Genomic DNA, 19459 nt, shown 5'->3' on the forward strand with positions numbered 1-19459 from the left:
CCCTCAACCAGACCACTCTGGTTGTCCCCTGAGGGGTTTCAATGAATAGTACAGTACTCAATACACAATTCCTTCTCCAAGAGACAATAGCAGTAGTCAGTGGTTCTGTTCCACTTATGTCAGGAGACATTCCACCTGGTTGTGTATTCTGTGTCTCTCTCTCTCATTTCCTGGGTCTCAGACCCGAAATAATAGCGATCTTGCGATTCTCATAAAGGAGGGGGCGACTTCGTACCCTTCGGCCCCTCAGAGTTGCTCCACGTTCGTAACACCTTCTAGATACTTAAGTTCCTACTTATTTATCATTTTCCTTGCCTTCAACAAGTACATTGCTTCACACTCTCCATATTAAATTCCATTTGCTTTTTCTTAGCTCTATGTTCATTTGGTGATTTCCTGCCTTTACAGCTTATTTCCTTATTGTCAGCCTCATGGCCAATTTTGGTATTGTCAGCAAACTTCTTAATTATGCCCCCCATATTCAGTCGAAACCATTGCGTATATCATTGAAAGCAAGGAACTTGATACAGAGCCCTGCAAGATCTTACAGCAAACATTTTTCCAGGCACCCACCACTGACTACCCTTTGTACCTGCATTTTTGTCTTTTTCAACTTAATTTTAAGTTTCATTTCTAATCAGCATACCACCTTAAGATCATAAGGCATAGGAGCAGAATTAGGCCATTCAGCCCATCGAGTCTGTTCCATCATGGCTGATTCGGGATCCCACTCAACCGTATACACCTGCCTTCTCATCATATCCTTTGATGCTCTGGCCGATCAAGAAACTATCAACTTCCACCTTAAATATACCCATGAACGTGGCCTCCATCACAGTCTCTGTGGCAGAGCGTTCCATAGATTCACTCTTCTGGCTAAAAAAATTCCTCCTTACCTCTGTTCTAAAAGGTCATCCCTCAGTTTTGAGGCTGTGCCCTCTAGTTCTGGATACCCCCACCATAGAAAACATTCTCTCCACGTTCACCCCAATCTAGTCCTTTCAACATTCAGTGGGTTTCAGTGAGATTCCATGCCCCCCTCCGACATTCTTCTAAACTCCAGCGGGTACAGGCCCAAAGCTACCAAACACTCCTCATATGTTAACCCCTTCATTTCCAGAATCATCCTCATGAACTTCCTCTAGACTCTCTTCAACGACAACACATCCTTTCTCAGTACAGGGACCAAAGCTGTTGACAGTACTCTAAATGCAGCCTGTGTCTTATAAAGACTCAGCGTTATCTCCTTGCTTTTATATTCTATTCCCCTTGAAATAAATGCCAACATTGCATTTGCCTTCTTTACCATAGACTCAACCTTCTGGGAGTCTTACACGAGGACTCCTAAATCCCTCTGCACTTCTGATGGAACCTTCTCCCCATTTAGATAACAGTCCACACTACTGTTCCTTTTTCCAAAATGCTTTATTATGCATTTCCCAACACTGTATTCCATCTGCCACTTTTTTGCCCATTCTGCCAATCTGTCCTACTGCAATTGTATTGCTTCCTCAGCACTACCTGCTCCTCCACCTATCTTCGTATCATCCACAAACTTTGCCAGGAAGCCATCAATTCCATTATCCAAATCACTGACAAACAATGTGAAAAGTAGTGGTCCCAATCCTGACCCCTGAGGAACACCACTAGCGGTCACATGCAGCCAACTAGAAAAGGCCTCGCTGCCTCCTGGCTGTCAGCCATTCCTCTATCCATGCCAGTATCTTTCCTATAATGCCTTAGGAATTTATCTTGTTCAGCAGCCTCATGTGCGGCACCTTATCAATCACCTTCTGAAAATCCAAGTAAATGGCATCTACTGCCTCTCCTTTGTCCACCCACTTCCTCGAAGAACTCTAACAGATTTGTCAAGTAAGATTTTCTTTTACCAAAACCATGCTGACTTTATTTTATCATTAGTCTCCAAGTACCCTGAAGCCTCATACTTAATAATAAACTCCAGCACTTTCCCAATCACTGAGGTTAGGCTAACAGGCATATAATTTCCTTTATTTTGCCTTCTTCCCTTCTTAAAGAGTGGATTGACATTTACAATCTTCCAAGACCATACCAGAATCAAGTGATTCTTGAAAGATCATCACTAATGCATCCGTTATCTCTTCAGCAACCTCTCTCAGGTCTCTAGGATGTAGTCCATTTGGTCCAGGTGACTTATCCACCTCAAGACCTTTCAGTTTGCCTAGCACATTTTCCTTAGTAATAGCAATGGCACTCACTCCTGCTCTCTGACAATCACAGACCTCTGGCACACCTCTGTATCTTCCACAGTGAAGACTGATGCAAAGTACCCATTAAGTCCATCTGCCATTTCTCTGTACCCCATTATTAGCTCACCGGTATCATTTTCCAGTGGTCCAATATCAACTCCCACCTCTCTTTTACTCTTTATATAACTGAAAAAACTTTTAGCATCCTGTTTTATATCAGTGGCTAGCTTGCCTTCATATTTCATCTTTTCCCTACTTACAGCTTTTTCCGTTGCCTTTTGTTGAAGTTTAAAAGCTCCCCAATCATCCAACTTCCCACTTACTTTTGCCCTTTCCTTGGCTTTTATTCAATCCTTAACTTCCCTTGTCAATCACGGTTACATACTCATGCCATTTGAGAGTTCTTCTGTGGACAATATATATCCTGCACCTTGTGAACTATTCCCATGAACATCAGCAATCTCTACTCTGCAATCATCCCCGCCAGTATCCTCCTCCAATCCACCGGGGCAAGCTCCTCTCTCATGCCTCTGTAATTCCCCTTATTCCATTGCAATGCTGATACATGCGACTTATGCTTCTTCCTCTGAAATTGCAGTATGAATTCGATCATATTATGATCACTGCCTCCTACGGCCCCACCACATAGGACCTTTTCTACAGACCTTGTTGAAATCTGCATGAGCTACCTATTACCTTTTTAAAATTAAATCATTTTCAGTCTGACTTAATATTTACATAGCAAATAGTGGTCACATGATCCATGGTCATTAACCTGTGTCTTTTTAATGAGTAATCTGACTAAATATTTTTCCAGCAATTTTCTCACATGCTGTGTTGCCTTCTCACTTTTTAAAACAGTGGTATTGTGTTCCTCAAGCAAGAAAGGAATGGACAGTCATAATCAAAGCCTCTGCTACTTGCTTGCTTCTGTATTGTTTATACTTAACCCTTGGAATACATTTAATCCCCCCCGGACTTATTGATCGTTCTACTTTTAGATGCCACATCTAATATTTCACATACTTAATCATTATTACGAATTTGACATCATATCCAGTTTACACACAACAAAGCTTCAAAAATAACAGTGGGATAATCAACTAATTAATCAATTGGAGATCTTGGCTGAGGGATAATCTTGACGAGGAGCTCACTGTTTGCTAAGGCAAGCAGTTGGGATCATATGTTCTTTCTCAGCCAAAGTATGGCACATCCACTAAAGCAGCATTATTGCAAAATTATCATAGGGTATCATTCTAGGTTATGTGTTTATTTCCTTAGAGTGGAGTTTGAGCTCTCAATCTTCTGGCTTAGAGTTAAAAGCTTTGGCAGTGAACTAATCTTCTCATTCAGTGTTCCTACAGTTATAGTCCTAATTTTGGACAGAATGTAAAATAAAAATCCAGTATATATTAAATGAAATATTTAAATGCAGACCCTCCCTAGGTTATGAATGCCTAATTCTTGGACAGCCCGTCCTTACGAATAATCATTTGGGAGACGAGCAGGATGGATTTGCCATATGCTGTGATGCTGTAAGCTTCTTCAGCCAGTTGGGAAAGGAGCATTTCTGTGTGCCTTTTCTACCTATTGATTCTCTCAAACACACACACGCCAGAGCTGCAATAATCAGGGAACAGGTCGAGCCAAGCTGAGCTGGGGTGCTAAGCAGACTCACTCTCTCACTTGTTGAGTGAGTGAGATTGGCTGGTGCTCCTTTTCCAGTGCCTGCTCATTGCCCTGTCACAGCTGTTTCTGTGATCCTCTCCCATGCACCATACTGTTCTTTACTGACTTACGGACAGTTCAGGTTATAAACCATTGTCAAAACCTGGGGATTATTTATATCTGTCAGGGTTTAGAATTAAGTTTAAAAATCAAGCATTCATTTATCATTTAAAATACAACAAAATGTAGTTGGCTTCTCTGTTTAAAAGCAAAATATTTAAAATATTTGCTTTGTAAATGTAGTTACACAGCAAATTGGAAAAGCAAGATGGATTCAGAGAAAATGGAATTCAGTATTGTATGCTGTTCCTTGAGGCACCAGATGAATTTGTTTGAATTCCACCAGATAAGAGGCTGATGCACACAAAATCATAATAATAATCCAAAAGCAATATGAGCTGGATGAATATCTCAGATAAAGAATATCCAAGCAACCCATTATCTGATGGACTGAATTATTTTTAAATTGTTCATATTCTGAAGAAATATGAAATTTATGTTAATTAATTGTGAATATTGTGTTGTGCTCTGTAAACTTGCTTTGCAAAATTCAGACTTATTTATTAACTGTTCATTTCACAATATTCAATGTGGAATTTGATAAGTTGTGTATCAAATTTACTGCAGTAACATTTTGGCTTGGATAAAGGATTGGCTGGCTAATGAGAAATACCATGAGCATAAACTGGTCTTTTTCTGAGCGCCAGGGTAATACATACTAAGGTATTAACTTTAATAAGAGACTTGGTGAAGGTCCCATAAAACTTGGTTGTTATATTTGCTGACAAAACAAATATAGGTTAAAAGTTAGTTAAGGATATAAGGAAGCTACAAAAGGATATGGGTAGATTAGGTATGTGGAAAACATTTGCAAATGGACTGTATAGTATGTGTGAGAAGCAAACAGGATCTTGGTTAAGGTAATATTGTTCCTTCAAAAAAAGGGATTTTTAAAGTGCATTATCTCCACAGTGAAAGACAGCAGAGCTCTGAGATGCAGAGGAATCTGGATGACATGTTGCACAATTCACTAAAGACATGTGCAGGTTCAGCAAATAATGAGGAAAGCTGTCAAAATGAATCCAAAAGACTGTTATGCTTCAGTTATATTGGGCATTGCTGAGAAGGTATTTCCACTAATGTAGAGCATTGATCAACTTATTTAAAGGTAATTAATTATTAATGCATTCAAAGCATTTCTGCAAGTTGTTTCACAGATGCCCAAGATAGGCTAAATATGTATGTATGCCCATTGGTCAGCATGGACATTGTGAGCTGAATGGGCTGGATCAATGGTACAGGACTATGATAGACATCTTTGATAACTGCACCTCACCAAAAAGTATCTGTTGGCTTGATATGGTGTAGAGATTAAAATGAAAATGAGCATTAACAGACTGACTTATGAGAACAGGTTGCATAAAGCTGATTTCTCTTCTCTTGAATATAAAGTATTGAGGGATTATTCGTGAACATTGGTAGATATACGGGAACTAATTCATCTAATACAGATGCCTAGGTTAAAGACATAATCATTAAGCTATTCATATGAAATCAGAAAGCTTTCCTTTGCACATATTAGAAGTCTAGATCGCTCAATCCAATGGTCTTTTCTAAACCTTAACTGAAACGGTGCCCTTGCTTTACCCAACTCCCCATCGACTCAGTGCCAGGGTCGGTTCTGACCGGTATACTGCCACTCGAAGAGCAACTGCATCTACTGAAGGTCAATTCAGCCTACAGATTGTACTTGCTGCTGGTTTTCAGCCACCATGTGCAGCACAACATTTAAAGACCAGGACAAGAATAATTTCAAATTGCAATTTTAATAATTGAAAATATTTATTTTGCAGAATCAGAGCAATTTTTCACTTATGCAAGTTCTATTTCTCGAATTGCAAATGTTTGATTTCAAAGCTTTTACTAAAGACCAGTCAGATACATGGCTTCAATTGACAAAACTTATTTTTCACTATAATAACACTTCACAATCTATGTAATACTTTCTTCTAAAATACCCTCAATGACTTTGCCTAGGCTTTTTGATTCATGGAATTTATCTTAACAAAACTATTTCCAGGAAAACAGCCCTCCAGTTATTTGAAGGATGGCTGCACGTGGCAGATAACTTTTAATTTTTAAACAAAATTGACTATTTTTTCAGCATTTAAGTTTGATGTATTAACTTAAATTGTTAATATATTGTGTATCTCCCTTCAATCAGTCTTTTTCCATTGTCATATAATTTTTTGTGTCTGATGGCCTTTCCGCTTATTTGAATAACCTACGTATATAGTCAGGTGGTAGTGAAGTCAATTTAACATCTGTAGACTTTTCTTGCTATTTATAGTCCTGGCTGAACACAGTGACAAGATAATTAGAGATAGATGATGTTGTGAATTCTTGACACAATAGAGGTCATCAGAATAGCTGTATCAGATACAATTGCCACAGGTATCAGTTCCCATTAGGAGAAGCTGAAAAACAAGTGAAAAGAATAGACAACCAAGAACTTCACTATTTGCTCCTAGTCCATTAATGAAAAGTCAACTAGTGCATTGGATACAGACTCCAACCATTAGTTTGAGCCAGTTCTGTGCGATTTCCCTCTGACAAGTTCAAGTTTATTGTCATTTCATCTGCATACATGTACACCTCCCAAATAAACCGATGTTCCTCCGGACCAAGGTGCACAACACAGTACATATGCAATGCACATTCCAAGTTCTTGAGAACGATCAGGCACACTGAAGGGTTCCAGAGGTCCATTATATAACTATACTGCTTAGTTATCAAATTTACTAGATCTACTACACAGAAGTTGAAGTTTGTATCCAGGGCACCTAGGCGCGACTCGAGTAGCATAAGTACTCTCGATGGATATGATTAAATATTCCCATTTCAGCCTGATACAGCTAAAAAGCACAACTGCATCCAAGGTCAGTACAGTCAGCAAAGATGTCTTAGTGCATTTACGCGAACGATCGCTTCTTAAAACAGACAGAAACAACACCAATTGTAGTCAGAAGCGCCCATGTAGGGTAGCATGGAGGAAGTGTGAGCACAGAGCAGGGTTACAAGTGCATTTAAAGAAATGGGGTTTTAAACTCCCCATACCGACTATCTTGCTGGCGAACGTGCAGTCTCTGGTGAATAAAAGCAATGATCTCAGCGCTAGGGTGCTGAATGAGAGGGACTTTAGGACCACGTGTGTCCTTTGTTTCATGGAATCCTGGTTAACCCCTTCCGTACCAGATGCAGCGATTCAGATCAACGGGTTTACTATACGTCGTCAGGATAGATCTATAGAGTCCTCAAAAGCAGAGTTGGAGGAGTATGCCTCATGATCAACTCTTCTTGGTACACAAGTATATCAGTGCTGTCCCAATTCTGCTCACCAGACCTAGAATATCTAGCAGTTACGTGCTGTCCTTTTTACCTACCACAAGAATTCTCCAGGGTCATTTTGGTAGCAGTATACATTCCACCTCAGGCCAGCGTCAATCAGGCTTTAGGTGTTCTGAGCAATGGGATCGACATGCACAAAACAGCGCACCCTAACGCCTTCACCATCATTTTGGGAGATTTTAACCAGGCCAGTCTGAAAAAATCACTAAGCAATTACCATCAACAGATCACTTACAGTACCAGAGGAAACAACACACTGGACCATTGCTACACCACCATCAAGAATGCCTATCGTGCTATTCCACATCCTCACTTTGGGAAGTCTGATCACCTGACTGTACTTCTACTCCCCGAGTATAGGCAGAGACTGAATTCGGCAACACCAGCAGTGAGGACCAAGAAGGTACAGACAAGGGAAGCACAGGAGCGCCTACAGGACTGCTTTGAGGTGGTTGGCTGGCCTGTATTCAGGGATTCATCTTTGAACCTGGATGAGTATGCTGCAGTTGTTACCAACTTTATTAAAACCTGTGTGGATGAATGCATGCCTACAAAGACTTACTGTACATTCCCAAACCAAAAGTTGTGGATGAACCAGGAGGTACGTCATCTGCTGAAGACTAGATCTGTGTCATTCAAGTCTGGCAACACAGGCCTGTACCAAAAACCAAGTACGATTTACAGAGGGTTATTTCAAGGTTGAAGAGACAATTTTTTACAAGGTTAAAGGCGAAATTGGATGCACGGCAACACTGGCGGGGTCTGCGAGACATTACTTCCTACAAAGCGAAACCCAAAAGCATGAATGGCAGCAATGCTTCACTACCAGATGAACTCAATGCCTTCTCTGCCAGCTTTGAAAGGGAGAACACAACTACAGCTGTGAAGATCCCTGCTGCACCTGATGACCCTGTGATCTCTATCTCAAAGGCTGATGTTAGGCTGTCTTTAAAGAGAGTGAACCCCCGCAAGGCAGCAAGTCCAGATGGAGTATCTGGTAAGGCTCTGAAAACCTGTGCCAACCAACTAGTGAGACTATTCAAGGACATTTTCAACCTCTCACTACTATGGGCAGAAGTTCCCACTTGCTTCAAAAAGGCAACAATTATACCAGTGCCTAAGAAAAATAATGTGAACTGCCTTAATGACTATCGCCTAGCAGCACTCACATCTACAGTGATGAAATACTTTGAGAGGTTGGTTATGACCAGACTGAACTCCTGCCTCAGCAAGGACCTGGACCCATTGCAATTTGCCTATCACCACAATAGGTCAATGGCAGACCTATGGCTCTCCACAGGGCTTTAGACCACCTGGACAACACAAACACCTATGTCAGGATGCTGTTCATCGACTATAGCTCAGCATTTCATACCATCATTCCCACGATCCTGATTCAAGAAATTGCAGAACCTGGGCCTCTGTACCTCCCTCTGCAATTGGATCCTCAACTTCCTAACCAGAAGACCACAATCTCTGCAGATTGGTGATAACATATCCTCCTCGCTGACGATCAACACTGGCACACCTCAGGGGTGTGTGCTTAGCCCACTGCTCTACTCTCTCTGAACCCATGAATGTGTGGCTAGGCATAGCTCAAATACCACCTATAAACTTGCTGATGATACAACCATTGTCGGTAGAATCTCAGGTGGTGATGAGAGGGCATACAGGAGTGAGATATGCCAACTAGTGAAGTGGTGTCGCAGCAACAACCTAGCACTCAACGTCAGTAAGACAAAAGAGCTGATTGTGGACTTCAGGAAGGGTAAGACAAAGGAACACATACCAATCCTCATAGAGAGATCAGAAGTGGAGAGAGTGAGCAATTTCACGTTCCTGGGTGTCAAGATGTCTGAGGATCTAACCTGGTCCCAACATACCGATGCAGTTATAAAGAAGGCAAGACAGTAGCTACACTTTATTACAAGTTTGAAGAGATTTGGTATGTCAATAAATACACTCAAAAACTTCTATAGATGTACCATGGAGGGCATTCTGACAGGCTGCATCTCTGTCTGCTATGGGGGGGGGGGGGAGCTGGGGCTACTGCACAGGACCAAAAGAAGCTGCAGAGGATTGTAAATTTAGTCAGCTCCATCTTGGGTACTAGCCTACGAAGTATTCAGGACATCTTCAGGGAGTGTCCATTATTAAAGACCTCCAGCACCCAGGGTATGCCCTTTTCTCGCTGTTACCATCAGGTAGGAGGTACAGAAGCCTGAAGGCAGAGACTCAGCAATTCAGGAACAGCTTCTTCCTCTCTGCCATCCAATTCCTAAATAGACATTGAACCCTTGGACAGTACCTCACTTTTTTTTAAATATACAGTATTTCTGTTTCTTGCAGCTTTTTAATCTATTCAATATACATATACTGTAATTGATCTACTTAATGTTTTCTTAATGATGTATCGCATTGAACTGCTGCTGCTAAGTTAACAAATTTCACATCACATGCCGGTGATAATAAACCTGTTTCTGATTCTGACTTATGACACAATTTTGACATAAAGCAGGGCTTACTTTGTGATAAGTGACAAGTTTATAGATTAATTGTTTGTATGGAAACTATTATTAGCAATATATTGCTGTTCATTTATTGTGTTGTGTCTAAGTCCTGGAGCTCTACAGCCAAACATTGTGCGAGTGTCTTCAGCAGATGGTTGAAGATCTTCTGCTGCCTCCTCAAAGCCGCAAAGGAATGGCTAATAAACAAGGTGGCAAGAAGCTTTTCGGCTACAGTACCAGTAATGAGTCTCGTTGAAGCCACAGGATTGAGTTTTTGGAGGGCATGGTGATTGTCATTGATAAGGATGGAGTGGATGTTTAATAAGGTCCCTCATGGTTGCCTGAAGTAGATGATTGAGATGTTGAGATTCACAGTGACTTGGTAGTTTGGATTCATAATTAGCTTACCATAGAAGCCAGAAGGTAGTGGTGGAAGGGTGTTATTCTGGATAAAGATCAGTGATATTCTGGATAGTGGTGTTCCATAGGGATTAGTGCTAGGGCCTCTGTTGTTAGCCGTGAGGTAATGTTGCAGCTATACAAAGACCTTGGTCAGATCACACTTGGAATACTGTGTTCAGTTCTGGTCACCTCACTACAAGAAGGATGTGGATACTATAGAGAGAGTACAGAGGAGATTTACAAGGTTGTTGCCTGGATTGGAGAGTGTGCCTTATGAGAATAGGTTGAGTGAAATTGACCTTTTCTCCTTGGAGCGACGGAGGATGAGAGGTAACCTGATAGAGGTGTATAAGATGATGAGAGGCATTGATCTTGTGGATAGCCAGAGGCTTTTTCCCAGGGCCCACACGAGGGGGATAGTTTTAAGGTACTTGGAAGTAGATGCAGAAGGGATGTCAGGGGGAAGGTTTTTCACAGAGAGTGGTGGGTTGCCGGCCATGGTGGTGGAGCTGGATACAATAGGGTCTTTTAAGAGACTCTTAGATAGGTATGTGAAGTTTAGACAAATGGATGGCTATAAGCTAGGGAAATTCTAGGCAGTTTCTAGAGTAGGTTACATGATCAGCACAACATTGTGGACCAAAGGGCCTGTAATGTGCTGTAGATTTCTATGTTCTATATTTACGTGTAGATGGATGGGTTAGTAAGTTTGCAGATGATAGAAAGATTAATGATGTCGTGGACAGTGTAGAGTGGACTCATCGCTTAAGCGGACACCTCATGTCCATGGCATAAAAAAGGTTGGAAACTCCTGCTATAGAGGGATATCAAAGGATACTGCAGAATTAATACAGTAGGTGAGTTACAGATATTGGCAAAGAAATGGCTTGGTGGACTTTAATCCAAGCAAGTGTGAGATATTGTACTTTGGAAGGTCAAATGTAAAGGGAAAGTATACACTTAATGGCAACATCCTTAACAACTTTGGTACACAGATTCCAAGTTCACAGCTCAGTAAAAGTGGATAGGATGGAAGAAAATGTGCACCATGCTTGCCTTCATTGATTGGGACATGAGTATAGGAGTAAGGAAGTTATATAAAATTTTGGTGAGGCCACACTATTGTGTGTAATGCTAGTCACCCTATTACAGGAAAGAAGGTGGAGGCTTTTGGACAGGGTGCAGAAGAGGTTTACCAGGAGGCAGTCTGGATTAGAGGGTACGAGATATAAGCAGAGATTCGACAAACTTGGGTTATTTTTTCCGTAGCATCAAGACTGAGGGAAAACCTAATGGAAGTTTATAAAATTATGAGAACATAGGTAGTGGAGACAATTAGAATCTTTATTCTGTGGTAGGAATGTCAAACACTAGGTGCGTCATGAATATACAATGAATGGAGGGATGTAAATGATGTAGAGGGAAGCAATTTAATTTATTTTATAGACTACTGCAGAAATATTGCTTCATATTACTCCAAATTCCTTCTATAAGTAATTGAGGATTGGCCAAATTATTTTAAAATATTTATCATGATTAATTCCTACATAGCTTCTTTTGACAAATACTTCTAATACTTCCACAGGTGGTATCAGTCAACACCTGTTGGATGGTTCGATACCAATAAGACTGCCATTAAAATAACTTAGAAGATAAGGAAGAGATAAATTGATTATTAATCTGGAAGATGGCACTGATAATACAAATGAACACAGCTGCAAACAATTTCTTACTGTTATAATCATTTTTTTAGTCCATTATTTTTTCTTATGTCCATGTACTACTTAGCCTTCCTTTTACTGCACTCATCTATTGGACTGACAACATTTGTGAGCAATCATTATTTTGGAGGCATATTATCAAATGGATTCCATTTTCATACTGCACAAACTAAAATTGTCCCTGTTCCAAATATCATTGTTTTAGCGTGAATCTTGGTGATCTATTTTACCCATCCTGTAAAAAATATTGCGTATGTTTATTATGGAGCTGCTTTGGGAGATTATGTTCTTATAGTATTGCAGTTCAAATGTAGAACTTCCCTACCCCTTGCCTGCTCTACAACATCAGTAATATGAAGTTAATGTTACTGGATTGAGACTGAGAAATAAAATGTGAATTTTTGCCAACAACATAATTTGGATCTGAAAATAGAGTGAGTTAACACTGCAGGTTTATCAATATTTTTTCAAATATCTGTACTTTAAGTAATAAGCAAAATATTTTTGAGAATTTTACTCATGGCAGCAATTATTACTCAGAGAAGAAAGATTTTGACTTTATCAAACATTACAGCAGCAAACTCTCGTCGTAGAGGCAAGACGATCCTCTTGATCTCATCATTGAGCTTAATTGGCTTGGTGTCTTAGAATGATTTCTTCCTCACATATATATGTCTCTCCTTCATCATCATTGGGTCAAACTCCAGGAGCAAAATAGATAATAGTGCTGTAGCATTTCAAGGGAGTAGCTCCTCTCTAATAGCTGAAGGACATTTTCTGGCCTTGCTGGTAGTAACTACATCATACAAATGGAAAATAATCTTAACTGCCAGATGAGTTATTACAGGAATTTTAACCAAAATATTTAGAAGATGAATTTTCAAACTGTTAATCATAAAGTTGACTCAAGTTTGACAGGTAACACAGGAAGTTACTAAGGTAGTGCCTGCATCTCAAAGTCAACAAAAATTAGAGGGAGCCCGTGAAAAGTAAATCCTACAGACTTTAAATAACAAAGATATATATTATTTTTGTTTTTCCACCTACTCATATTTCAATTAATTTTGTAATTAGACCTTTATAAGATCTAAATCCAGTACGTTTTTTACTTGGAAATATAGTGGGACTACTCACTGTCTTTATGGGATTTCTTAAGGAACTGACAAATCTCAATTCGACTTTCTACAGTAACATTTAATTGTGGTTTAGTTTGAATGAAACTTTACATGAGACGATGCAGTTTAAAAAATATCCTTGGCTAGTCTTTTTGAAAAAGATTTTGCCTTGCACAGACACCTTGTAAAAGTTTGTATCCTGTTTCAGAAGCAATTTTTCTTTAAATATGTAACCCTCTCAACATGGCTCATAACTAACTTGACTCATTAGCTAACTCTGGCTAACAGCCATGTGACTCAGCGTCACATGGGTAACTGCGAAAAGGCTACCTTCAGTAGCCTTCAGTAAGGGTCGGTATGATTCGGATTCAACCAAACAGGAAAGTTGTAATGCTCCAATGAGGGAATGAAAATTGTGATGAATACTGCTCCATGCAAAGTTATCTTTTGCCAGGAAATAATAGATTGTAAATCAGCATAAAAGTACAGTGCAAGTATATTTACCAGTATTTCAACTTTAAACAAACATTTAACAGAAAAAGGGCCCATTACAGTTAAACCATTCTAAAAGTGCGCATAAACGTTTGAGCTCGTTTCTGTAGTAGCTGGGTGTATCACTTTACTCATGCCACTGAACTCCCATCACCAGCCACAGTTCAAACTTCCCTTGAAGAACATTATGAACAAACACACTAACTCAGAAGTATTGGCACTTCCTCCTTGGAACCATTCTTCCTCACAAACCACCCTTTAAGATAGCATCTTCCCTTCAGGTGGGATCCTCCAAGCACCTTCTCTTCTGCTCTTCTTCTCACCTCCTCACAAAAGACCCAAACCCAGATTACTGTCCTTCAGAAATCTGATTTCACCCCGCTCTCTCAAATAGTCCACAGCATCCCAGTGGATAGAATGTTACAACACATTACCAAGACAAACTCAGTTGGATGGCACAACATTCCTAAGTTGAGCAAATGGACCCTATCTCAACTGAAACCAACACACTAGTCTATGAAGCTTGCTAACTGAACACACTGCGCTTGCAGAAAGATGCTAAAATAAAATGTCTTAACAGCTGAGCAGTAAAAATACAACAAAACATGTCCTTAACCAGGGCATTGGACATGCCTAAGCAGTTAGTGTTGGTCATCCTAGGTCTTGAGTTGCCAATCATGAGGCGAATTGCTACGTAGTTAAAAACGTCAGCTTTCTTGTTGGAAGAGTGAGTGGAAGTTGGCTGACCATAAACTGGATTATTGTGAGGTTTCATTTTTTTTAAATCTGGAATTACCTGAGTTGTGGGAAGCTATTGAATGTGCTAATTACTAGTTAGCACTCCCACTAATCCTTTCTCTTGTATTCCTATCTGCAAAGGAGAGCAAGATGAACCTGTTTCTCAAGCCTCCAAACAACTCTAGATTAGTTTAGGTCAATCTGATCTTACGGGTAGTTATTGAATGGATAGGCGCTCTTCTGACAATGGACCAATTTTTATTATTTACAAGTATCTTCAATACAATAGTGTTTCATTATCTTAGCTCCTGCAGTGTTCCTCTACAACCAACAACACAGCTCTGCCAGCTATGCTGAGATTGTCTAGATTGCCTCAAAATGCTATACGGTGATCAAATGGTTTTATAGCACTTTGAAGTGACCTAGGCTTATTAATAATTTGTATTAATATGAATCACCTATCATATCAGATTCAGATACAAAGATCAGCAGAGCATCTGAAGGCTTGATTTAATGTTATTTTGATCATGGTGCAAGTCTTCAAGCTATGAGTTTTTGTACCTCAGTCACAAATCTGATTGCTGACAGCCCCTTGTGTCACCAGCTAGCCCCTCTCTCTGCTTGTACATGTGTAGACAATGACTTTTAAATGCACATCAAAGCTTGCTGTTTCTTTCACATTTTGAGTTTATTTATTTATTTCCCCCCTTCACCCCTGAAGAAAATCCATCATTGTGAATTTCATTCTGCATCTCAAACTTTTGGGTAGCGATTTGTGAATTCTATATGGGTACATTCTATAAGCTGAGCTCACCTGCAGTTTGAGGAGCATTGATATGTCACCGAAGACACTTGCAAATTTCTACAGCGGTACTGTGGAGAGCTTTCCAACTGGTTGCATCACGGTTTGATATGGAAGGCCACTGCACAGCATCAGAAAAAGCTGCAGGAAGCTCTACACAACTCCATCATGGGCACCAGCCACCTCAGCATCTAGGACACCTTTAAAAGGTGATGCCTCAAAAAGGGGGCATCCATCATTAGGACCCCACATCACCCAGGACATGCCCTCTTCTCATTGCTACCACCAAGGAGGAGATACAGGAGCCTGAAGACACACACTCAATGTTTCAGGAACAGCTTCTTCCCCTCTGCCATCCAATTTCTGAATGGAGAATGAACACCACCTCAGTATTTTTTCTCTCTCATTCTGCACAATTTATTTAAGTTTTTATATATGTGTATTACTTATTTTAATTTATAGTTTTTATTATGAAGTATTGCAATGTACTGCCGCCACAAAACAACAAATTTCATGACAAATGCCAGCGATATTAAACCTGATTCTGATTCTACAAGCTTCTCCATTTGCAGCTATATGATCCACTGATTAAATGTTTTCTGCAATGATATTACGTTAAACCTTTGAAATATTAATGTACAGTATATGAGTTTGCGCTGTTTAGGATTTCAAAGGAAGACTTGTTTATCAACTGAAACAATCTTAACTGCAAGATAATTATGTGGAATGGTTGATCTTTGCAGTAAACCTATCAGAGAATTATTGGAAATAGTTTTTTAAATTGTAAATTATGCCACAGGCCTTTGGTTCCCTGTTGTGCTGCTCATTTCTTGTGAGATCATAAACGAATATGTTGATGGAATACAGAGATATGTAAAGCTTTACTGGATTAACAGTTGAAAGATTTTCAAATGAAGTAATAGATTTGTCAATTTAGACTCCATAGGAGATCCTGCTTCTCACTATCGTCAGTATCTAGAATGCAACAGTTTAAGTAACCCCCAAACGTCCCACACTTTCCCTATGCGGCATTCAAAAATCTTTACCATAATAAGAGACAAGGCCATCTCTTTTTTTTTGCTTAAAACATGATTATTAAGCCAATTGAAAAATATTCTGCTGATCGTTAGTTTGTTCACAGGAGTCATCCAGCTATCTAATGTTAGTGTTTGTAAATCACTGACAGAGCCAAAATGTCAATTGAGGATACCCAGCATGTTAGAATCTTTGTACGATCCTCCTGAAGTTTCATAATAACAGTACATCAATTTGTTTGATAGTGGTGTATATAATCTTATTATTTTGTAATTTGTAACTGTTTTCTGCTGCTTGACAGTATGCAACGAAAAAGAGTTGAGGAATCTGGCCTCCAGACTGAAAGACTGGTTTGGAGCTTTACATGCTGATGCCAACCATGATCTGAGGACTAAACCAAATAAACAATCAGAACAGAAGCGTAAGTAAACAGAAAGTAAACCTCTTTTTATAGGAACTAAAGAGTAACTTGCTGCTGAAGAAAATTGGAGTTGTCTAACAATTTCATACACAACCTAAAATATTTATTACATTTATGACGTTTTACAGTCTTGAGCTTCACTCAATTCTTATGTAAGATTATCGGCTGGAAAGTTTTACACAGAAGAGCTTGGTAGTTAATTAACACCCCAAGTTTAGCTTTGCTGCAAAATGGTTTTTTAAAGCTTGAGTCATCTGTGAAGGTGCAAACTAACTTCAAAGTGAATAGGATTAGATTTCCTCTCCACCCACTAGATTTGTCTTAAAACCTAACTTCCAAATGGAAATTAAACACAACATGCAGGACAAATGCACCTTATTGTTACTGCTTTCAATTCTTTATCATTTCTGTCCAATAACAAAGTTTTACTTCCAATTATCCTTTTGTTTTGAAAAGACAGGGACTAAATCAGAAATAGAAAAATGTAAACTGAGTAAAATCCATACAGGAAAATTTGATATTAAGGTTAACACTTAAGGTTAACCACAAGAGGACACAGGTTTAAGGTGCTTGGGAGTAGGTGCAGAGGAGATGTCAGGGGTAAGTTTTTTACTCAGAGAATGGTGAGTGCGTGGAATGGGCTGCCGGCAACGGTGGTGGAGGCGGATACGATAGGGTCTTTTAAGAGACTTTTGGATAGGTACATGGAGCTTAGAGAAATAGAGGGCTATGGGTAACCCTAGTAATTTCTAAGGTAGGGACATGTTCGGGACAACTTTGTGGGCTGAAGGGCCTGTATTGTGCTGTAGGTTTTCTACGTTTCTAACACTTGCTTACAATGCATTATTCCCAAAGTTCTACTTACTGATAAAATTCCGACACCTTGATTCAACGCATATCCATGTTAGTCACTCACAGCCTAACAAGTACAACTAGGTTCTCATAGCATTGCTACCTCTGTGGTTGTGAATTCACAAAGATCCTCACTAATCAGATCACAGTCTAATTATCAAAACTAAACTCAAGTAGATATTTAATTACTTACCACTGCGTCAAGTTCTGGAACTCCCCTTCCTACCCACTGTCATCCCCCATGATCCCAACCCTAAATGCTTCCCTCTATCACAACTGGCACCCATCTACACCACAAATGCCCAGCACCATTCGCTCAGTTCTAACATACCCATTACCCACAATTCCAACCTCCAGCTCCTCCCTTGTATAACAAATATTATTTGCCCCCACCATTCACTGTGCTCTGTTCAATGACACACGCCTTCCTCACCAGTGCCTTGCACAATGCTGAATGCCACCAATCCCTATACCTGGCTGCTGGTCTGACTCTACTACCAAATGCCAGCAGCTGAATCCTCTCATTTTTCTCTCATCCAAAATTCTTAACTCCTTCCCAATAGCAAAAAAAAAGCTAATATTTTAGATGCTGGAAAACTGAAATAAAAGCCAGGAACGATGGAAATACTCAACACGGTGACAGCATTTATGGAGAGAGAAACATAATGTTTCAGGTTACCTAACCTGCTGAATATTTCCAGCCTCCTCAGATTTTATCCCAGCTCTGCACCCATGTCATTGTACCAAACAATTGTAATGCATCTTTATTTTCCTCGAGCTGAACATTATGGGGAGGTTAATAAAAGGTGTTGAAATTGGCTGTTCCAACTAACTGTGGGAGTTACAGGCGATAACAAATGCTTTATCCAAAATCTTTTTTTTTTGATGATTTTGCATTCTGCGATTATTCTTTACTTTTTGAAAATTGAAAACATAACCTCATTATTTAATAAGTATGAGAGAGAAGCCAAGAAATTATGAGCCTGTTAGTCTAACATCTGTTGTGAGGAAGTTGGTGGAATCCATAATTGAGGACATAGCAATTGGAGAGTCCAGAGTAATTTAAGTTGATTAGAGCAAGTCAGCATGGATTTTCAATCTGCATGTCATTTTTAATGAAAAAAAAATTCCGGGTCAAATGACTAATGTAGCATATGGATGTAGTTTATATTGACTCCCAGAAGTCATTCAAAAAGGCTTAATTATAAAAGTTTGTTAATTGAAATTAAAATGCATGGAATTGATAATAAATTAGAGTTGAATATGTGATGGGGCAGACAGCGGAAGAGGGAAAACAGAGCTGATCCTGAATTAGTGGGAAGTGATTACAGATGTTTTATGAGGATCTGTGATGAGGCCTCAATTATTCATCTTTATTGGTAACCTAACATTATAAAAATATATCCAATTATGCTGATGGCACAAAGCTCAGTGGCACAGTAAATATTCTAATCAGTTCGCTTTAGTTTTATGTGAAGTAATTAATCTGAGAACAGAAGAACAGATAGATTGGAAAGCTAAGCATGGTTGAGGTCCAAAAGGATTGAGTACTTGAAATACAAAATGTTAATTCCAGATGTTCAAGATTCAAGACTGGTTATTGTCATTCTTCAGTACGTGAGTGTAAAGAAGAATGAAATGATTGTCACTCTGGATCAAATGCAACAGAAAAAAAACATAATAAGTATAAAGAATACAAAAACCCAAAAATAAACAGAATAAATATACATATAAAATCAAATTATTTAATAGGATGGAAGATGCTGAGGATACTCAGCAGGTGAGCCAGTATTTGTAGAGAGAAAAGTTAATGTTTCAAATCCAATGACCCTCAGAACTGAAAAGTGAGAAGATAAACGTTTAAAGTTGTAGAGAATATGAGAGATATACTTGTCACGTACTCCATGACCGGGTTAAAGGGCCAGCAGAAATGGAAAACACATTGGAGTCTGGTATTGCTATAAACTAATAGTGTTTATTAGTAACTAAGCAATACAGTAATAT

General features: G+C 39.3%; 1 protein-coding gene across 1 annotated transcript in view; it reads left to right on the forward strand.

Moving 5' to 3' along the window:
- LOC140739308 (testican-1-like) overlaps window positions 1-19459 on the forward strand; it is a 463661-nt gene that overhangs the window by 424409 nt on the left and 19793 nt on the right. The window contains exon 8 of the mRNA XM_073067476.1: window positions 16484-16603. Coding sequence (XP_072923577.1) covers window positions 16484-16603 — 120 coding nt within the window. The remainder of the gene's footprint in view (window positions 1-16483; window positions 16604-19459) is intronic.

The sequence above is a fragment of the Hemitrygon akajei genome, chromosome 15, assembly GCF_048418815.1.
Source record: "Hemitrygon akajei chromosome 15, sHemAka1.3, whole genome shotgun sequence".
In the NCBI taxonomy this organism is placed as follows: Eukaryota; Metazoa; Chordata; class Chondrichthyes; order Myliobatiformes; family Dasyatidae; genus Hemitrygon; species Hemitrygon akajei.